Source organism: Ischnura elegans, chromosome 4 (assembly GCF_921293095.1).
Source record: "Ischnura elegans chromosome 4, ioIscEleg1.1, whole genome shotgun sequence".
Lineage (NCBI taxonomy): Eukaryota > Metazoa > Arthropoda > Insecta > Odonata > Coenagrionidae > Ischnura > Ischnura elegans.
The window spans coordinates 26,378,784-26,402,461 of NC_060249.1; the positions used below are offsets into that span (position 1 = coordinate 26,378,784).

At 40.1% G+C, this 23,678-nt stretch overlaps 1 protein-coding gene across 3 annotated transcripts in view; it reads left to right on the forward strand.

Annotated features, from left to right (window-relative positions):
* The window catches only part of LOC124157173 (SLIT-ROBO Rho GTPase-activating protein 1-like), a 473,583-nt gene that overhangs the window by 54,671 nt on the left and 395,234 nt on the right, over positions 1–23,678 (forward strand). Inside the window, exon 1 of one of the 3 annotated variants that reach the window (XM_046531697.1) lies at positions 17,727–19,061. The exons of the other annotated variants lie outside the window; for them this stretch is intronic. Coding sequence (XP_046387653.1) covers positions 18,989–19,061 — 73 coding nt within the window. The 5' untranslated portion in view covers positions 17,727–18,988. Of the gene's footprint in view, positions 1–17,726; positions 19,062–23,678 lie in introns of those variants that run through there. 3 annotated transcript variants of the gene reach the window in all.

Consider the following 23,678-nt stretch of genomic DNA (forward strand, 5'->3'; position numbering starts at 1 on the left):
CTCTCGCACAGGAGGGGAAAAATCTATGGATAGGGATTGATTTGATAAGCAATATAAGTACACATAAAAATTTTCGCTGTAATGACTTCTTTTTAAGTTTTATTGCGCACTGATTTTGATATTTTTGTAATAATACAATTTTCCGCCAGTAACTTGCTTTGATGCTTAGATATTTATGCTTGTCTGTGCTGCCATATGTATGATATGGAACCCCACCATGAAAGTGCTCTTCTGATGCCTTTAGGGGACCTAATTTCATTCTATTATAGCTGACGCTTATCGCATGCTATGAATTATATAAACGAATGAAATAAAATCATATTATTATTATGTTATAACATTGATGTGATCATCAATGTTAATACCTGGCCGATACCCCTAATTTCTCCCGCTGCGATTGGATCAACGTCAGGTGACGAGAGAGCCTTCTTAGTTGTGCGAAGGGAACTAAATCTACATTGAAGTCTCATTACAATGGCTCGTGATGTCTAAATACAAGCGAGATCAAGTAGTGGTACGGGATTCAGATACTGCATGCTAAGCTTAGGCTGCTAGTGCAATTATGAATGGATATTTCCCTGTGCGGCATTGAGAACACCATATTAGAATCCCGCAATATTTCCAGGTCCGACAGAAACGATAAATTATGAGAGATATTTTGCCGAAAGATGGGTATAGGAATTCATTTTCCCCCCTTACAATTAAGGTCTTTAAATAAATTCTAGGTGGAACTTCGTTATAGCATTTTATTTGTAAACAGCTGGTGTCCTAACAACCCGTTGACTTACTATTTATTGGCTCATAAGTAATTCATTCATAACAAGTGAATGCAGCGGAGAGACAATGAACTCCACAACGTCAAGAGGGAAAGAGCAGAAACGGAGAAAAACACTCGTATTTTTTTTACGGCCATGCGTCAAAACCATCCGTTTCATGGGCCACGTCTGTGTCCAGGAAAATTTTAAGTGCTTCGGACAAGAGAGGGGGAGAGAAGAGAAAAAAGATGGAGAAGGGAAGATAAGACAAGCGGAGGTCTTTGCAGGACGACTGGTGAACTTACGGAGAAGTGTCGTGTTAGGGCCCGCATGAGGGTGCCTGGTTGCGAATCGCTGTGTGCCCATCGCATGCATAGAGCGAGTCCTTTATGCTTTGCCTCTCTCCCACACGCCACCCACAACTCCCCTCTCCTCTCCACGTACCTCCTTTATGCTTAATCCTCGTACGAATATTTTTTCCATCCGTCAGAGTGAAAGCTCCAGGGATAGGTTTTCAGGGACCAAAAGAGTGAACGCTCGACCCATCATTTTCTTAATCACACGGTCATTCACTCCGTCCCTTTTTCCATCGCCCAGTCTGTCACTTTCCATATTTACCACTGTCGTACAATTAAAAGCCGAGCGTGGCGTTACAATTACTATTACACTAGTGTCCTCTGGATTGAACTCTTTCGTTATTATAATATATGGCAATCCTGAGGACTCTATATTACACAACTGAAGCTGGTTATTTTGCAGCAAAAATATTATTGGATATCCCGTAGAAGTGTTTTCAAATCATATTCCTTTTTTAATTTTCTTAATTTGATTTCAATTCCATTGATTTTTTGGGTGTATGTTACATCTTTGTACATTACTTATCTATCTAAAGTTCATCTGGAAGGCTGTATTTGTTATGCAACACTATGCACAATATTATGATGATTTCTGAATGTGATCCTTCTAACAGGCAATCTGGAGCCTAGGGCTTCCCAAAGCTCAAACGTTGGTTTTTGTGTCGGTGATATTTAAATGTTTAAATTGTTTCAGGAGCAATAAATATATTATTATTATTTTGTACATCTACGGTTATGACATGATAATTGATGAGACTCGAAGCGATCTGCCAACAATGTATCGTAATCTCACTTTTCTCTACAACGGCCATCTTTTAAACGGAAACGACCACATTATCAACCAATAGGGTAGTTTCCTTCATCAAAGAAACCGAAAGGCATTGATTGCGATTTGTTACCCACAATTACTGTATTCATAATATACAAATTATTTCGTTTTAGAAATACCGGTTTAGACGAATGGCAATGGTCCATTTTTATCCTCATTTGAAAAGGGCCAGATTGGCGCCCATGCGATGCCACTCCACGTGACGTCACAGGGACCTAGTTTCTATTGGAGAAGATAGGAGTTATACATCGTCTGAGATTACCAATACATGCATGAGGCGCAGAGCTCAGGGAAACATGTATTAATAATCACCTATTAAAACTGGCTAAGGTCGGAAAGTTTTCTTCGTTTGATAAGGTATTAATAAACCTTTTTTAAGCCAAGCGCTACCAGACAGCAAGGTACTCAGCTACCCGCTAGCAGCCTGCGTCGTATCAGCGGTCAACTCGCCTCAAGGTCACCTCACAGGGCGGCAGCGGGAACCAGAAATACGTCACACGGAGAGATTTCCTTATCCGTCGCGTTTTCGCACGCTTGAAAATTTTCACTTTTCATTTAATCGCGAAAAATAGATATCGTCATTTAAAAATCTAAAAGCGTGAAATACGTACTCCAAGAGTGATAATCTTCCGATATAGGCAATAAAAAAATAATAGGAAACCACCCTATTTCGTCGAGTAGCTTTCGTGTGGCATCTGTTTGAAATAAATTTTTTTGTTATATTCCGTGAATATATCATTTCGTGAATCACACAGTCATCACTATCGTCCCATTTTCCTTCGCTTATAGCGTCACTTTCCGTATTTACAGGTGTCGTTCAATATAAAAACCAATGGTGGCGTTTCATTCGCAGTTAGCGGCCTCTAGTTCTGATTGGCTGAAATATGGTGCGAGCGATGGTTTCAGCCAATGGGACTGCATAGAGGAGGCCAAATTCCATCCCACAGGAGGTTGATTTATTTTGCCACATCGGTCGCATTGTAAGCGGTTTTCAAAAATGCCCACGGCGCGGTGATGAGTGCGATGGGATCCACTTTTTCCAATATCTAGTAGTACAATGTTATTAATTGCGAGGAAAGCTTGGTGCTTTTATGAATTTGATAGATCAAATTATTGTTTCATAAATTTCGGTTAACATCCCTAACTATACCTTATTTCCCCGCGAAACTCGGATCAATTTGTCCGTCAGCGACGCGAGTGGCGACTTTTGTAAACCCATTTAAATGCGCGGTGGTTGAAAACACATTTAAAGGCCGACTTGAGGATCCTCTTTTGTAAAATTCGTGGTTTGAGCGAAAAGGAAATACGGGGACGTACCGAGTGATGGAAATAGGGATGGGATTTACATCCCTCGAACCATCGCGGAAAATGATTCTGTGAAACGCTAATTTTTTTCTACCATCATTGGAGGGATAGCTGGAGTTGTCCTTAGAAAGGGATGGAAAAAATAATCGTGCAATTCAGGATTTAGCGTCTCTCCCATTCCAATCCCTCGCACAGTGAGCATTCCCCTCTCTTCTCTCTTCGCATGAATGTGCACAATCTCTGTCACAGCCCGCGTCCTTCCTCAGCTTTGGAAACGCGCGTGTGTGTCCTCTTCACTCATCCCTTGCCTGCCAGTTGACTTCTCCTTCCTGCCCCTCACCCTGCAACGCAGCCATCTCCTCAAATTTCCCCCATCCATCCTCAGGGAGTTTCCTTCTTGACTCACTAGATCAAAACAACTACTTTTCAAATTCCAATTATTTAAAAAACTTTTTTCATTCGAGATATGCAATAGCGTCAAAAGAAAAAAAGAAAAAGTTTCTAGTTTTTTCCGCTTAAAGTTTTTGGCAGAAATTTCTCTAACAGCTCTAGTTAATTCAATTACATGATTCACCACTAAACATTTTAAAATGAAAAAAAGATTTTAAAATACGCTTTTGCCGTATACAGTATGTACAGTATACAGTATGTATACAGTACACTTAAATTAAAAAGATAAGCTTTCCATTAGTTAGAGAATAAAGCGAGGGTGCTGCTTAGGCTTATTAGAAATGAGTGTAGAAGCGCCTGAAAGGTGAGTAAAGGTACGTTTTCATAGACGCGTCAGAGGCGCACGCGCGCGACGATACGCGTCACGTATTCGCGTGAACCGTTCACATGCAAGCGAAAGCGAACCTGCGCGTAGGATGTGCTTGCGCGACATCAACGGCAAAGAAGAAATTAAAAAAAAAGAAACGACACGACCGTGTGTGATTGTTGCAAACTAACTTTCAGATATATGAGTTGGAGTGTATTTCTGGGAACATATTTGAAGGAAAGAAATGGATGCAGTACTGCCATTGAATCCTGTACAAATGGAATGGAGGTTTAATGCCTTATTGGGCCTTGTTTTACTAAGAAGACGGCGATATGCAAGAAAAAGGTGGTGGGTTCGCCCAATATTTGAGGAACGCAGAAGGCAGGGAGACTACCATCATCTCCTCCAAGAGATGAGGCTTAACGACCGCGAGTCATTTTTTAATTACTTAAGAATGTCCCCAGAAATGGTTTAGTTAGAACTATCGAATTCTGATGAAATTTATCAAAATTTTCGGTCGTCATATGGCTCATTGAAAAATTTAGTAACAATTACCAAACCAATTTGATAAATTATATCAAACTGGTTCGGTAATTGATACCGAAATGGCCACAGCAGTTCGATAAAAGCTATCAAAATCAAAAGATAATAAAACATATGTAGCGTGCACATGTGAAATATTTTCGATCCAGAAAACACTCTTATGATTTAAAATCATAAAATTAATAGTTTAACGTAAGTTTATGCCAAAAATGTACATAAAAAAGTAAAATTAAACTTCACCTGTAAGCAGCATCGAACGTGGGCCCTCCGCATGGTAGCGTTGGACGCTAACCACTGGGCTAAATCGGTTGCCAAAATAAATGTCTACACAAACACAGTAATATTTTATCAATGTTCATAATCAACCTTTGCGTTGAAATGTGAATAAGATGTGATTAAACTTTCCCTTTGTAAGCTTAAGAGTAATACTTGATGCACACAATTGCACTAAGTAGTTACTCCATATCCATATCTAGTGCATATGCGCAATAAAACTTTGTTTGTACGCTTTTTACATCGATCTAGAGGTGATTTTAACGTGCTGGGTGATATCCTTAGCATTGATTGCGTCTAGTATGACGACTTTAATCACGTCATTCAACATGATCGCGAATGATTATGCCTCAGGAATACCTCCAATTAAGGTTTTTATGTGTCAAAATACACAAACATCTCCTAACAGCTTTAATGTCCATGATAATACGCTGTTAAATCATTGTCTTTGATGCACCGGCTTACGGATAACATTGCAATGTAAAGCAGAAATAAACAGAAAAATGAACGTAAATAAAATTAAAACTTTATCGCCATCACAAATAATAGAAACAAAATCATTTCTACCAAATTACCCGGATTTCCGAAATGATAACTTCATCAACGAAACCTCGCTGGTCGGCCATGTTTGAGATTCTACGCGTCCCACGCGTCGAAAGTTGAACATATTTCATCTCGGGAGACGCGAAGCTAGGCGAACGTACGCGATATCACACGAAGAAATCCGGGCTTCTGATTGGCTGAAAATTTCGCTTTCGCGTCGGTTCGCCTGAAACGCGTTCATGAAAACGTACCTTAAGGATGGGCACGCAATGTTAATATCTGCGTAACATAATCAGCACTCTCGCTTTATTCCCCGAGCTATGAAAAGCTAATTTTTTACTTTTTAAAGTATTCTATACCGTTTTGGAAATAGCGTGTTTTTTAATCTTATTTTATTTTATGATTTTTATCGGTGAGTCATGTAATCGATTTAACCATAAGTTAAAGAAATTTCTGCCAAAAAAATATGGGGCAGAATTCTTAATCCTTTATAACGCAGATATGCTTCTGGGAGAGATCAAATTTCAAGATTTTTCACTTTGAAAACTTGAAAATTTTGCACTCAATCGTAATTATCGTGGAAGCTATATATTTCATCATAAAAAATACTCCACGACATAATGCGTAAGTAGTTTAAATATTTCCTAAATAGAATAGCTGAAAATGTATACATTTATGATGCTGCTTAGAAGCAACATTGGGTTGTAATGGGTTAAGAGTTTTTGCCTTCATTAAGTAATCATCATTTTTAAATCTGGCACCTGTAAAAGCGTCATCTATTGAGAAACTTTATAACTATTTTTCCATATGGAAATTTACTTTATTAATTAAAGAACAATGTAACAATATTTCAAGTTAGATTTACAAAAGCTACTGGTCTTCTCCCTTTTTCGATTTTCTCCTCCTAAAATCGATATTTCCTACCCTACAGTCTAAATATTTGATTACTTGCGGCATTGAGGTGTCATTTTTACATTTTAGAGAGTTGTAAGAGGGCTCGGGGTGTTTGGGATTGGCATTTATTGGAAACGATTAAAATCCAATACTTCTCCATTGTTTTAATTTATGATTTCTTATTGGTAATTGTACTGTTTATTTATTCATGATTTCATCAATATAAGTCGACAATTCTCTGATTGGTTTGACGCAGTTCTCCATTCAAACCTCCTATCCGCTAACCTTTTCATGGTGTCATATTTCTTCTCCTATCTAACCTGTATTATGTAACTCATTCGGAGCCGCCCCTTGCCCTTCTTCCCAGCTATCTGTCCTACAATTATTTTCATCAAGTCATCATGCTTCATAATATGGACAACTATGTTATTCCGTCATCTCCTTAAGGTTTTTAGAAGACTCTTTACTCCCACTCGTCTTAGCATATCCTCATTTCTTACTTGGTGTATCAGTGGCGTAGCCGGGGGTGGGGGGGGGGGGTCCGGGGTGTCCGGACTCCCCCGAAGTATAAAAGCATAATTATTTTCCTTCATAAAATAAAACAAAATATTGAAAAATCATGAATTTAAAAATATTTTTTAACAAATGAAGTTTTTTCGATTATGAAAAGTGCTAAAATTAGTTACTTAGTTCCCTGTTTTTAAAAAAAATTCCCCACCCCCGGTTTTGGCCCCCCCCCCCCCCCCCCCGAACGAAATTCTTTGCTACGCCACTTCGGTGTATACTTGTATTTTCAGCTGTAAGTATACATAGTATAAGAAAGCCCTCATGAGCTTTCTACAAAAGGAAGGGTCTATTACTGTTCTGGTGATTATTTCTTTATGGCTTGAGGATTAGGATTTTATTGAGAATTTTTCATGCACATAATACTGAGTGAAACGTACTTTGTGATGGTTTCTCTTTCGAACGAGGGAGGAGACGGCTTTTCTTGTTTAGTAATTGGTATGAGTAAGTGATGTTTGCAGGCGACTTAGAACCTCTTTCATTACCCTTGCGGCCTCATTCTGAATTACGGCAATAGACAGCGTCTGGCGTTAATTCTTTTGGCTGCTGAGTGAGTTAAAGGGAGCTCGCGAATCGGACTTGAGGGGATGCCGTAATACTGGAATGCGAGACATCCTGCAATCCAACAACGACTGCTGCAAAGGGATGATAGATATGTTCATGACGTTATTGTGATAATTATGGCGCAGTTTGTTTAACTTTTGGTCTATCGTAAGATGCTGCACCATATACAGAAGATAATTGCCATATATTTTTTAGAATTATGATCCCAAGTGGTTAAATTGGAGAAATACTGTTGGAGCGTATTGAAATCATTGCGTATTGTACTTCGCTCTCGTCCGCCCACACTATGAATATGCAGCGAGCGTAAGGGATCCGGCTCAGAAAGACAATCTGTGAACTTAATAAAATACAATGGAATGCTGCGCGAGTCGTCAAAAGTGCTTCGGGCGTGCAGAAAGCGTTACACAGATTTTAAGTGAATTGTACATTAAGCCAAAAGAGACTAGGTGGCTGCGCGCTAGGCATAGAGTGCTTGAGAAATTTAGAATATATGTTTTAGAGTGATACGGTGAGAATCATATTAGAACCCCGCTGTATTTTCAGGCACGACATTAATTGTAATATTTTTGCTTTTTATTTCCAAGAGAATTGTGCCAGGCATATTTTTTTTTGTTCCTCGAAAAGAAATAGTTGCATGATTTATATTTACTCTTATCGGGAAACCGCGATCATAAATAAACTTCATCCACTCATTCATCATGCTTGCTTCTCGTAATTTATAAGCTTCCTAAAGTAAAAATAAATAGGCGAAAGTTAGACTGAGCGATCAACTAATTATGCGTGCCATGCAGCTCTCTAATATCGAATGTATTCATTTTATCGAAAAATCAAAGCGTTGAACCCAAAGATAAATATTACATATTTATGAAACTTATTTTTAAAGAGATCCTATTAATCTCATTTTGTTTTTGTTTGACGCCCGTGTTTTCCTCCCACGTATCCCCCTTAAGTCCTCGTACGGTCACTCCTATCAGCATAAATTTTTACGCCATGGCTGTTATTTTCAGAGGTTCTACCGCTTGCCTTTGCTAAGTACGGTAACTTAAAACGGAGATGAGGCTGATAATCACTGGATGCGTTTTCCCAATCCTCGAATACTGCTCATTATCTTTCTTTCATTTATACTGCCTTAAATGGTAAATAGCGATCCTCTAAAATACTCCCATTTATTTCTGATCACATCCCCATCCGCGCCTTTCGTAACAGCCACCTACGACACCAACCTAATTCGAGTCTTTTCCTCTCCTGGAGAGCACTTTTTTTGCAGATTTCCTACCCTTTTCAACACCATTTCGTCTACCTAACTTCCCCAGATCTATCAACGCCATTCGTAACTTTCAAGAGGCAGCTTCCTATGGAATCATAAGTTTTTAGCAGTGCTGGAAGGTAAGGGAGGCTTCCAGATCACTTCTTGAACACTCCATGGAAACCTACCTTTATCGGTAGAATACTATAATAAAATAAATTACAGTTTAGGTATTTTTTAATACTTTAGATTATAATTTTTATATTCAATTCAAAGGCCAAATTGACTGTCTTTTTTAATGATCAGCCATGCTAACTGGAATGGTGGAGTGCAAGTTTCATGGAGAACACTTCTCGCCTGATCTATCGATGAAGGTGAAAGGAAATGTCAATTATTATATTGGATAGCCTGGCAAAGAAACAAAGCGAAAGACCCTCAACTCGTGACGGAAGCCATCTTTCCCAATGAAACCGTTATTTGCTATTGGTATAGGTGTCGATTGCATGTCACTCCTCAAGGTAGTCAAGTAGAGGTCTTGCAGTGCACGCTTGAGCAGCTGCCCGTGAAAGACGCGCGGAATATAAGATAACACTCTTAAATGATCTGGTGTGAGAAGGCGTTTGTGGCGAGTGCTCTTAATTAAGCTGTATCCTATCTGTATGTTATTCGGAACTTATTTCTGAAAGCTCTCATGCAATGAGTTTTGTTTTTTATACTTTCCGGTCCAGACGAACGATTATATTTTGAGAATTTAATTTGTTTATTTTACTGAACGTTATCTTACTGTTATCTTAATACGTGAACTTAAGCCATTCACACATTTAAATATTATTACATAGAGTGTTTTTTACGACAAAGAAAAATAAAAAGCAATGAAATCTTTTACGAAGAGATGTTTATTCCAAATATGATTTGAAGAATTTCTAAAATTATTGAAATCATTTTCGGTTGGGGATTTAAAGGTTAGTATCACGTATGCGATGTAATGCATCCGGTTGTGCGATATAAAGATAGAGTGAAAAGTTGTAGGATATCTGTTAAGTCTATTTTGTCGTGTGAGGTTAATTCAGGCTTCAGGCATTGTTTGAAGAACGTGTATCGTAAGAAGAATAATCGAAATTAAAACATATGGGGTAGAATAATACATTTTTTTAAATCAATCGTAAAATCTTACGAATTACTTTTGGAAGTAATAGAATTCAGTGGGTGATTTTCCACTATGGAATATCGTAGAAAGTTCAGCAGAAGCCTGCCTACTTCCCGAACTAGTTTGGTATTTCCGTGACCTCCCTAGAGGTTTCCGTTTCGAAGTGAGAGTTTTCGGAATACCTGCCTAATGATTAGCACCATTCTTCAGGAGAGAAAAATTTTCGTCCTCAACAGAGAAAAGAACTCTGAAATTCATTGGTATCTGCAGCAGTTGTCTAGTAGTTGTTGTTGCAGTCCTGCAAGGCCCTAAAACATCGAACGGTGAGGGAGCATGGGTTGTAAGGACATGACTTCCAATAAATGCGCCATACCTTGAATCAAATATCCTTCTAATCCAAAGGTTTTCATTTCAAGCCCTTTTTCGGGGTGTGTTTCAAAACGAAATAATTTGTATATTATGAATACACTAATGGTGGGTATCGAATCGCAATCAATGCCTTTCGTTTTCTTTGATGAAGGAAACTACCCTATTGAAGGGGAGTCTATGAAGGGAGGGAATACTGACAGAGTACTTCATATATACTTCGTGAAAACCCACATTAATGGCAGAATATTTTGATAATAATAATAATTTAACGGGATTCTCCCGAGGCAAGGCCATATGTTTATAGAGCCTCTTCTGTCTTTTATCATCGCTCCAATTTAAATCGCGGATCGCCGAAGCAGGTATTCCGGAGATTAATGCGACCGTCGTAAAAGGGGTGGAATTAGCATTCGTGCATCATCGGTGGGAGCATGTTTATTCTCGGGTTGGCAGTTCGGCAGGCGATCCGCAAATGGAAGATCCGCGAAGAAGGAGCAAAAGGCTCACAAAGGGTTCGCCTTTAGAAGAGGAGGGACGTCATCTTAATCCCTTGAGGCGCCTCATCCTTCATCGCTCACTCAAAGGGCTGGCTTGTTACTCTGCTTGTGTGACTCACTCGCTCGGAGAAAATATAACCGATCGTATAAGTCTTCGACGCACCCGTCCCGGCTATTCTCGCGTGGAAAAAAAAACTCTCTCTTCATTTGGCGATGGGAGGATTGATAAGTGGAACCGTTGTTTCGGGAACCGAATCGGAAATTGATGCGTAAAAAGAAAGATTTCGGCTCTCGGGTCCCTGGAAAAAAAAGTGTGGAGCTCGATTTTATTCCCCGTTTAAAAAATACGTTTAAATTTGTTTTAAAGATTTTATTCGAATTTTTATTTTTTCTATGAAAGTTAATTTTATTTTATTTTTTTTTACGAACTTGTGAAAGAAAGTCCCCGTGTAAAAATATATATTTTTATAATTGAAGCCATGAATTCCAATGTGGCGCAAGCCCACTCAGGAAAGAGACAAAAACCTTTTTCTTTTAATATCCAACCCACCAAAAAGAATCAATACTACTTTTAAATATGCATGTTACTGCGTATGATACTAGTAATGTAAACAATGAATGCAATCGTTCTAGGAGCTTCGAAATAACAGATAAAATTCTCATTATGAATAGAATAGAGCTGGCGTGGAATTAATAGCTTCTTTGCTTTTGCTGTAAACGGTATAATACCTGTTCATATTTTGTTGAATTAATTGTTAAGAATAGAATGTGTCACAGCCCAAGTATAGTTAGTGCATTGTGTATAATTTTTGTAAATGGATATAGTCTTTTCAAATTTGCTTAACATTATTTTGAAAGCTAAAATATATTTGGCAGATACCAATAGTGGTTACTGATAAGTATTTTGTGGTCATTTAATGTTTGAGAATTGGAAAAACGTACTCTGTAAATAATTTTCTGATTATTATGTTGCGCCAGTGTTTTTCACTAGTGTCCTTGTTGCCTTACATGAAAGTAGTTCACTGCATTCTTGAAGACAGCTTTTGTGTAAAATGCGTTTCCCTGTTACATTTGCAAATATTTTTTAGTTGGATTCATATTTTACCACCATAAAATTAACTATTTAATGATAAACCTATTCCCTTGATTTCATTAGCGTCATGAGATACTAACTTTACGTAGACATTTGATGTGAAATGGCATTTTTTAGTTTATCCTTCATTGCAATTGACATTAGTTAAGCTACTTGAAGAGCTGTGGTTTTAAAATTTGGACCTCGTATGTTTTCTTTACAAGATTAATTATGGAGAGCGACTCACGATTACATCTCCTGGTACCCGTTCTTATCATAAATTTAAAACATATCAATGACGCGAAGGCAACACTATGGTCTGCATAGGTGTAGTCGGATATAGTAGTGATACTAGTTTGATTTTGGAATGCGTCATACGAAATTGATGTGAATGCATAGCATGTGCTCCGATCAGTCTTATTGAGGGGTAATTCTTCAGTAATTTATTTACTGTATTTAATTCTGATTAAACTACGAAATCGGATTGAAAAAGATGAAGTAAGAAAGTTTTTTTACAGATTTTTATTTTTAAGCTTTGGTTCTCTCATGGCGTTTCATATCGTTTGAAATTTTACACGTAGTGTGATTACGTTTTATCAGTTTCTTTTCAGTACATGATTATTTTGTCTCCTTACCTCTAATGACTGTCCCAATGTTAATTTACTTTATTTTGCGTTCATTTCTCTTATCTCTTGCTGCTTACAGGTGTCGTCACATTATTTCTTTCTATATTAGGTGAATTGAGGGGAGATGCTAATTGGCTTCATGCGAACTTGTTACCGAATAAAGAATTATCCGGGTGTCAATTATGGGGGGAATTAAAATATTCGAAGCCTCTGCATTTATGGTACCTAGAAAGTCTTAGAAAAGGAATTGGATTCTTAGGGCGTTGTTGTTGACACTGCGTGTGTTGAACCTTGAACAACGGTCTGCTTCTGTATGTAGGTTTGTGACCTCTAAGCGTGTGCCATGGCAACTTTCTTTTGGCGTCGTGAGGGAAGTGAGAAAAATGGTTGTCGAGCAGTAGACGTGTTGATCGTTTACGGCGAAAACGATTCCCATATCTGTTCCGACAATCTATCGAGAATAAATCACTGCTAAATTGCTGAATTACTACATGAAGTATGCGTGCTCACGGTATGCCTATCAAATTGTTCACGGCTATCTTGCAAGTCTTCCATCTTTTATTTTTTGGCCTAATCCTGGGGCTGGAAAAAGATTGGTATGGGCTTTATCTTCTCCTGAGAGAAATCGACTCGAAGAAGCTACAAATTTCTCATTCCTTTTCTTACGTTGATGACTTTTTACAAACATTATCTTAAAGTTGTTCCTATTTCTGTATGCATGTCAAGGTAAATTGAAGTCAGTGTCAGCCAATTTTAATTTCATGGCGTATATATTGAATTGATTAGAAACAACTGCTATACGTTAGTAGCTATGCAATGAAAGTGTACCTGTGCGAAAAATCCACGGAGAAAAAATCATTCGCCGGCGCGGAAAACAATCTTTCGAGGAGAATGATTTTTTTCTCTGCGGATTTTTCGCACAATTTGTGCGTTGCGGGTGACTCCCGTAAAAGTAATCACCGCGGCTATTCCCGGTATACTTATCAGAAACTACCTCTTTACTTAGATGCTCTTTTTTTCAGTTCGTATACAACATTTTTCCGAGCAGCATTGGCGAGTCTAGGTCTGTGTGATACGTATTAATATTGGGCAGTGCTTACTCTTTTTTTAGTACTCATTCGAAAACTCACCCTTTGTCTGAGTCCTGTAAGTTTTTGCGGCCACATGCTACATATTCTCAGCTTTTAATAAATATTTAGAAATAGATAAATATTGGCTGACAGCAGTATGTGGAGTGTTTTCGATTTAAAAAAAATGGTGGCAGTTTCTGAAAAAAACGATTGTGCTATTCAGGCTGGAGTAAATAACATTTTTTGGTCCACTATCTAGAGTCCTGCTGACCACTTGAGACGCTCGTTCCCACGATCATCTGACTCTTGGTTGGCTGCATAAAAACATTCGCTCAGCGCGGTGAGAGGTCAATGTCGTGAAATTCGTTCCGTCGTCGAAGGGCCTCGAGGTCACGTCTCGCCTTTTCGTTTCGCCGCGGAACGATTGCGTGTGCTGCGAGAGATAAATCGCCGTGTGCTAAACACATGGGCTGCGGTACCTATCTCGTCAGCATAACGTCAATCTGTCGGGGCTTGTAGCTGTAACCACTGAAAACCTTTCATTTATATTTCGAGTCCCACCGCTTGACTCGTGAGGCTGAGCTAGCTCAATAGGGATTGTGTTGAGATTCGCTACCAGGTTTAGCGGAAGACTTCTTTTCTTTATTCCACTATCGAATTAATGTCTCCAACCTTCCTATAGCCGCAATGATTCTCTAAGCAACGCTTGAATATACTAATACTATCAATTATTTACACATCAATATTTTTTCCATAAATTTAATAGATATCCTCTAGCACAGTGCAGCTCTTTCCGAATTGTTTTGCTATGTAGTTCCTAGACGGCCTCATCGGTGTACGAGCGCTCTTGCAGTGAGCTTTTTCGCTCCGGTTTGCTTAGTTACGCCATCTAAATGTACTTACAAATGTTACTAAATGGTATACACTAAGGTGGTATTTTTAGATTGTAATTCGTCATAGCTTTCATATGATAAAGTAGTCGTTGAGAGAGAGTGGAAAAGTTATTCGATGTTTTAAATGCTGCTGTCGTCTTAATTTTCATCGGAGTGTTGATAAAATACAAGTGATGTTGGCAGCGAGGCAGAGTTTTTTTTTCAGGTATGAATTATCCCTTGGCTGCCACCCATGTCTGAAGGCATCTCATTTATTATTCACTCTGATCTGTGTTTCACTTTTAACATGAATCGCCATGATAAAACAATTCTCGGGGACCGTGAATCAAACCAAGGACCTTTGGCTTTCTGCTTCGTGGGTAAAACTTCTGTATTGCAGTCGACCTCGGTAAAATTTCTGTGGGATGTTATTGCGATACGAACAATATTTGTGAAGATTTTGCTATTCGATCCCAGTACACGTTAGATCAACAAAGATGCTTAGTATCCTCCCGGTAAATCATTTCGTGGTTTTCGTGGACGCCGTGCGACCGTATAAGATAGAGTACTGAAGTGACGTCGGACGCTTTTCCGGCGGACAATATTGTTGAAGATCTCTCGAGTTATACACCCGGTGAATTTTTTCATCATTTATTCCGACGTTTCGACGAGTGACGCACTCATCGTCTTCAGGGATCAAGCGCAATTCCGTTCACTATTGCCGGTTTACGTACATTTTCCCAGGTTTTGGTGATATCTTCTCTCTGCGACTCCTATTTTGTCAGCCGTTTTTCGACCGAAGTTTCGTTTCCTCCCAGTGAAGCGTTTTCGTGGACGCCTTGCTTAGCAGCAGCGGAGTTTTCTTTAATAGCAGCAGTACTAGCTCCCAGCCAATCAGCTGTCTTCTAGTTGATTCAGGAACGGGATGGTTTCTTACCTTGCTTAGGCACACGGCATTCGGAGGTGTCCTACGTTGTCCTCTTAGCCTTGTTTGTTTTGTTCTGCCGGTCTTTTATGAAAACCCCGCCCGGTGTGAAATGCGAGAAATCTTATATCTCCATATGTTAAATTTTTATGTCCCACAATTTAACCAAAGATACCGTATTTATTCAATTTGTGAAATCCAAATATTATTTTATCTCTAAACTAATTGTAAGAAGAATGTGTAAAGAACGCAACACTGCATGTTAGCTGTTAGATTAATCGTAGGATGAAAATGTATTTACCTTCCAGATAAATTTGATAATGAAGAAACATGCGTTATTCTGACCTGTGAATCATGCATTGTTTACATGTGAATTTAATATTTACTTCTGGAGAGTCATTGTAGTAGTTGAAAAAAGTGTTTATTTATATTTTTGTAAAGTTTTTTAAATATTTATTTTGGAAAAATGTTATACAGTAATTTTGGATAATCATAGTATTGTAAAAGTATTTTCCGTGGGTTAAAAAATAAAGTAAATAAAAATAAATAAACAAAGGTTCACCAACGTTTTTCCTGGCGTTACCATCCTAGATGGACTTGACGACCTAATCGGATCAATCCAATCCAAAGAAGAGAACTCCTTCTCTCCCTATATTTTAGATCTGCCTTATGATTCATTTAAATTTAAACACTAATTATTTCATTTTTCTTTTCAGGTAAGTGAGCGTGTCCATTCATAATGTGTGGTGATTTCGAGCTTCAATACTGGTCTTGGTGCTCGCCGGCGAGGTTTGTTGGATGGCTTCAGTTTTAGCGGAATGCGAATTTTTTTCATAATCCTTGTTGGTGGTGATGTTCCAAGTCGGTCGTTTCAGTGATGTCGATCACCATTCAATTCTGCGAGTCAATCGGTTATGTTTGATCGTCGGTCACTACATAGGCCAACCACTGCCTATTTCGTATGCACCAAGGATGAATTTCGATGTGAAAGAAATCATTTGGTCAAGTCGGGATTTCGAACTCGGATCTCCCGATTGCCGGTCCGGTATGTTACCAGTTAAACCACCTAGCTATCTTCTTCCAGTCTGACATTCGCCTCTGAAGGCATTCTCACTGTCGTAGAAAAGAGCAAACCTATCGACGTCGAAGATGTAACTGTGGGGATGTTTCTTGTGTTATTGTGTAAAATAATATTGGTCGCAACTTCGGATGGTTGTGATTTATAGAAATATTATAAATAAAATATCCGCTCTTAGCGTGAGATTTCAGTATTCATGCGTCAATGACGGCAAAAAATGGAAAAAAATATCGCGGAACCATAGCATGAAATTCGCGTTGAAATTAACGTGGGATTATGTCGAAAACACGACTCAATTTCAATACCATGCATGCGGCAGTTTGACGTTATAGTTGTGCAGAAGATTGAGGAGATGTCATTCAGTCAACTCTGATTTTTCGTGCAAACTACTGTGAAGCTATTTTTTTCCGTTAATTCTCATATATTTGCATTGCTATTTTTATTTATCCATTAAAAAAATCGATAGTTGGTCGTCATTTTTGGCGATTAAGAAATCATTCTTCGTCAACGTTTCAGAATATAATGAATTTCGTGTTAAGGGCTTAGATAATGTTACGTGGGTAAGTACATTATTATTGCTACTTCATGCTAACAAAGATGAGTCCTTCTGGAACTCATAGTAAGTGGAATAAATACAACAATAGAATTTAAAACACCCATGATGTTTCTTGGGACCACCACGGTGGTCCCAAAAAGAGGCCTATAACACTCAAAATGAGAACTATAAGATTTTGCAAAAGAGACCTACAAGACTCGTTGTGCTGCACCCTCTCATATGATTCTCTCTATGCAGCCCTGAAAATGAGTTTGATTAAATGTCGAAACGTTGGAAAATAATTATTTTTAAATTACCCCATCTGACAACCTGCTCTAGGTATTTTTAATTGTTATATAAAAAAAGAGGTCGAGAAGGAAGATTATGTATCTCGTTTAATAAACTGCCCCTGAGTAAGACGGTTAGGATCTTTAGGCCTGTTTACACGGCACTTTAATTTGTAGAAGTTAATGCCTGAGTACAGTAACGCGAGAATGAATGCCAAAATGCACAGTGCCGCCAAACATGTGCAAATGCATGAACAGAGAATATATCCTTTTCTAATTAGATTCTATCATCCGTACATGTTCCGTTCCGGTCCACCGAAATCGCTCATGCGTTCAGACATTAACTCATAGAGTATGCATTAACGTGCGTGATTATGTATCGTTAAAACGGGCCTTCATGTGCGGATGCATTCCCCTCCCTCTTCCCTTTCCCCTTTTTACCTCCCCTCATCCGAGCGAGTCATCTTAGTTGTTGATCTTGGTCCAGAGATGTCGTCCTCGTCGCGTGATCCGATTTCGTGTTGAATCGAGTTAAGGTGGCGGTCGCGCGGCGCTCCCGTCGCTCCTTGGAACCCCCTGGGCGGCCGAGGAGGGGTTCCCGGCGGGGCGGTTGGTCGTCAGTCGAATCGGAAAGGTCCAGCAGGGTTGGTCGACACTTCTTCCGGTCGTCCGCGGCACTATTTTTCCCGTGCCGGAGATTAATCTCACTCTTAGTGCATGTGTTTCGTGTGCCGTTCATCCTGTGAGAAAGGGACCATCTTGACGGAGTCAGTGTTGTTTCCTGCACCTCGGGAAACGTACCCTCCTCAGCGGAGATGTCGCATGTGGACTGTTTCGCCTGAGAATAAGTCACCACACCCGGGAATAGGTGGAAGAAGATCGCTCAACGTCGTCATCATCTGTTCCTTCCCCACCATTTCGTGATTTTCTCCATCGTGTTTGTGTATTCCGCGCCGAAGTGTGGTATCACCAATATATCTACGCATAGCGAACACTTCCCGATCGTGAGAAAGGTGGCGGGAAAGGTGAGAGATATTTTTGAGTGGAAGCTGAGATGAGCGTTTCGCTGAGGTGCCATGTAGCCAGCAAGACAGTCGCATCCCTGCCTCCGTCTCCGGGGTGACCCCGACAACAATCCACCCCGTTTCGCCCCTCACCTTCTCACTCAACATTCTCTCTCTTTTTTGCCCCGTTTATTTTTTTCTCTCTCTCTTTCTCTCTCACCCCCTCCTTTTCCTCATCCTCCTCTGCCCTCCCACCAAACTCACTCTTGTATATCAACAATTTGCAAAAAAAATCACCAAAAAAATTAACAGCCTCGTCCTAGCATCCATCTATATCTCTCTCTGATCTCTCCAAATAACCCACCTCCCTTCGCGCCGACGTCTCTCCTTGCAGTCTTGCCTGCATCTTATTTTTCCCTGCCCAAATCCTCCCATCTTTCTTCGGAATCTAACCCCCCCCCCATCTTAATAAGAAAGCCCCTGTTTCCCCCCTTGCTCTACTCAACCAACACCCCCAGCAAGGCCGAAACAAACGATCAGTGGGGAGAGTTACAGTGCATAATAAAGCGTGTGCTTCAGTTTGTGTGTGAGTGTGTGGAGTTCCCTCCGGCCAAATCCATATACCATAAGGAGGAAAGGAGAGAGACATTATAATCCTCCTCGGGTTCCTGTCCTTTCCTTAGTCCCGTGAGTCTGGGGCCGCCCTGAGACACCGGCAAAAGAAGAGGAGGAGAAAGGACAGCCGTAGGACCGAAAAAAAACCTTTTCCCTCAGCCTCTTCCCCCCTCAATAGAGCCAGCCCTTCGCTGGTTCACACACACCAACACAAGCGCGTTCTCTCCAGCACAAAAGGGAAGCCTCCTCCTCTCAAGGTCACGCCATGTTCCAGTGCATCATCCAGCAGCGCAACGGTTGGATCCGGGGTAGTCCGGAACTCCGAGATGTCTTCCCAGGTACGAACCCTCCCCCCCTCCCCATGTTTGAGCAAAAAATTGCTCTCGCAGAAATGTTTGCCGCGAGATCGGTTGGCCTCGAGATCAGATTATTAAGTTTTTTTTATTTTGCTCTCCATCCCCTTGCTAGCGCGGAAACGGTGGCTTTCTCCGGATGGGATGGAAGAGATAACGTTGGAGAATAAAGTATCCTTGGTGGTTTTTTGCCGGTGCGTACGTTTCCATGTCGAATTACTCCGCGCACCGCAAGGGAATGTATTGCACCTAGCTTTTTTACGCAGCAGAGAAGTACGATTTTATATCTAGATTTCGCTTGGAAGGGAGAAGGTGGAAAATTAAAATATTCTGGTTGGCTTTTTTGCCGGTCTTGCGTTTCCATATCGACCTACTCTGTATACCGCAAGGGAATGTAATGCACCAAAAAATATTTTTTGTGGCGCAGCTAAGAAATAATATTTTTCCCTAGATATTGCTTGGAAGAGAGAAGGTAGAAAAATAATGCATGCTTGGTGTGTTTTGTCGGTGCGTAGTTGCAATACCATATTGATTTACCATGCGTACCGCAAGGGAATGTATTGCACCAAGCATTTTATTACGCAACAAGGAAATAAGATTTTTCCCCTGAATGCCGCTTGACCTGCGTCATACAAATATATGCATTTCATATGCATGCCATAGAGGCACGTCATTACTCAACATAGTTTTAATATATTCGCACATCTTGATAGCGAAAAATATGGCTTCGGCTCAGAGTTGATTTCTTTCCGGTTAGAACGAGGAAGGTAAGGTGCGAGGTTTTATTTCTCTTTAATCATTCAGTGCGTGAGTGGAAGAGATCCATAACGTCTGCATCCTCATAATACTCTGCAAGCCACTTTTAGGGTATTCGACAGGGGGAGACCAAACACCAGTAAACCTACATGAGGATCCCTACATGCACACTTCACGGATATAAAAATATTAGTCTAAATAGCAAAAAAATACGTGCGCAATCATGCCAAGGCAAAACATGCCAACAATTAGTACATCACGTAGTGAATCCTTGCTATGTTGGTGCAATGGATAAATAAAAACAATAATCGAGTCCTTCATGCGAGTGTCGCCATTGACTTTTATTAATCGAGACATAGTTGATATCCTTAATATTATGAGGAAAGAATGAATGAAAGAATAACTCATAGGACGTTCTGTTAATAGCAATTACATTCACACACGATGGCTTGTCATTCATTTTAGTACTGAGGGGAGACTTTAGGAATATTATTGCGGTATAAAGCGACGCAATAATTCGTAGATATTCATGATTCATGGCGGTGCATATGGTGGACGTGTTTGTTTCCATTGCTCCGTTTTTGGAGTTTCCATCATGCGCGCCTGCTTTTTTCTAGTCCTGTTCTCCATTTGAGGCGTGTTATTTCCATCTTTTCGCACGCACGCTGCGCCATTTCCTCGCCCGTGCCATTTCCGCGCGTTCCGTGGTCCTGACCCGAACGTGCCTAAACGTCCAAGATGTCTTTTTTTTGAAGTGGGTGCGTCCAAATGAGTCTCGCCCTGCCTTAAGGGCGTGTTCCCCTTTCGGCATAACCCTAAGGGGATACGTTATATTTTAGCGCGGGGTTGTGCAAGGTCACGTTCATTTTAGTCCCGTAACTATTCAAGTACCAAGAACTCTCCTATTCCCCTGCGTTGCTGGACACTGGTTGGCGAGGCAGGACGGTACCAAGTCAGGCTTTGAGGTACTTATCTCCGGAGTTCCCAGAAAACTACTTCAAGCGGGGACGATGACTGAGTGATTCAGTCCTAAGGTTGGTTTGGATCGGTTAGGGTAGAGCTCGTCTCAGAGTTGGACACAGACGTGTGAATAACACGCATTCAGGGTATAGGGGCCTGCTCGTATCCCCAGGCCCTCGCGCACATCGTAGATTTGATTTGTGGGTCCGAATGCTTCATCTGAGATTCCGGGACCTTGTAATCAGCAGCCATGCACACGTGAGGATAATATCTTCCCGAGTGTAATAATTGCACGCTGTAAAGGTTGCGGAATTGAGCCAAAGAATAATCTTAGCATTATTAAATTTCCTCGCAACTACCTCCAGTGTGTGCAATATGGTGATAATATTTTCCATTTTACTAAACTCAGACGTTACTATTGGAATAATTCAGACAATATGCCTAGCATTTTTACGAGAATTCCCCTTTCAAAATGCTGGCCTCTTTTGACTTATATTATGGCTTAAATGTAGACGACATTGTTTTTGTAATAGAAATCTAAGTTGGAACCCAGCGGCAGGTTCCTTGATTTAGGATGATGTTTTTACTACAATGAATCGTTATAAGTAATCATTGCTATGGAATGATTGTGACGACTTGAATTTATTTAATCTAGAAGAATTTAAACAAGAATTTACCTGTATCAGATAAGGTGACCATTGTGTGTAACAATTGAGTGGTCCATGACGCACGACATCAATCTTCTCCGCGGAATATATAGGAAACTGAAATAATAAACAAAAAGCTTTCTATTTAGGGAAAAGATCTTTTCTTTGTGTCACCACCGATCGAATGTATTCGATAGGTAGTTGCTCGATTAAGTAGTTTTACACACCATTTCCAAAATTAGCTCAAAGACAACTAAGTTATTACGCGGCCGAAAATAAGTAGCCAAGGCTAACATTAAAATATGGAAGCAAAAACTTAAGGGAGGTGAACGAATTCTGTTATTTAGGGAGTTGGATAATTAGCGATGGAGGAAACGCTGAAAGAACCTAGGAGAAAAGAACATTCCACAAAAAAGTAATATCCACTTACTGCGGGAAATTTAACCTTAGAAGTAAGGAAAGAACCAGAACTTACGTTCGCCTCTGTACGGTAGTAAGGCGTGGATAATGACAGCTGCGAGGGTAACAAGGGTAGAGGCATTCGAAACATAGTGCTAGAGAAAAAATGGTGAGAAGAAATCGGATCGAACGAGTGGGCAATGATAGCCTGATGAAGACAATCGTCGAGGGACAAGTGGATGGCAAGAACGGAAAAGGAAGACCTTGAACAAAATGCATGGGAGAAGGATGTGAAAGAGAAGAAATACGTAGGTCTGAAAAGATTAACTGATAGGGGAACTGAGTGGAGAGCTGCGATAAACCATTATTAGGAGTAGGGATTTTATATTTTTGGGAAGTATAATGTAAAAGTGGGGATACCACGATATGGAAGGATGGAACAGGTAAAGAAGGCTGTGAAAAAGTGTCTTAAAAAGGTCATAGAATTTGTACCCAACATGAGTTTTGATCATGATATAGAAATACACCATTCCGTTAAATGGTTCTGAAAACTCATAATCTGGAAAAATATTATATAGTTATAGCAAAAATTTTCATTGTTCAAGGATGATATACCTAGCTGAATCTGAGCCATGATAAGGGTTTTAATTACACACCAAAACGTCGGTTAGAAGTTATGGTTATTTTAAAAATCTTTTGACCTGTCCTCGACATAACTGACATTGCATGAAGAGGTCGAGAATAGGAATTTTAGATCAAATGGAAGGGAGTTAGCCTTATTGTGGATTTAAGAGGGATGTTTATTGAAGGAGGGTTGACTGCTAGGATACTTCTTAAAATACTCCGTGGAAACATATGTTAATCGCTAGAAGTCTTTAATGATTATATGCAGTTGCATTGCCTGTGTCTCTCTCGCCCTCAACTTCCCCCGCCCGATGCATTGCGTGGGTGGGAGACCAGACAACGAAGGGTGCGGGAATGTGCTCCTGAGGTGGGGGAGGGGGTGGCGGTGGCTTTCGGCAGCTGCTACCTGATCGTTACACGCCCGGAGGACCTCCCCGTTGCTCCTCCCCACCCCCGCACTCTCAACAACTTCCAATGTGGTCAGGGATGGGTCGTTTATCTTGCAACCACCGTCCTCTCGTTTCCCTTTCATTTCCCTTCTTCTCGTGGGGAGTTGGATTCGTTGGTCTAGCTGAAACTACTATTTAGTAATGAAACGCCATGTAGCCCAAATGGGCCCAAGTGATAAAAAATTGGCTTTCATTGGCCACAGAATGTTAATAAAGGCCATCGTGGACTCAATATCAGCCAGGTACCTCGTAAAATGTGATTTCGTGCCTTCCCAGAAAATGAAGTATAAGAACTTTGGTCAAGCTTTTTATTTGGTTCATGGCCCTATTTTTGCTAAAGTTTTAGTCTCCAAACTTTGCTCAGCCATCCAGACAGATTAGCCTTCAGGGAAATATCATATGCTCCAAAGACATGACCCAAGTTTGATACAAAATCATAGCTGAATATAGGGCTGTTAGCTCGGTAAAAAAACCCAAGAAAAATTCATGATAGGCTACCCAATGTTACAATGTAGAAATAGCTACAGAAAAATCACAAAGGCTCTATATTGTGAATGAATGATATCAAAGAGGAGGCCTTGATGCTACGCTAGGTGTAGTCTGTGATGAAAGGCTATAAATATTAAATATTGCGGGGGATCGGGTTGGTGTGGTGGGTAGAGTTTTGGCTTTCCACCCTATGGGTTCGGGTTCAAATCCAGTGGATTCCTGCTGATCATTCAGAGACTGTCCGATCCCTAATTGTGGAGGACACTTCAAGCACAGCT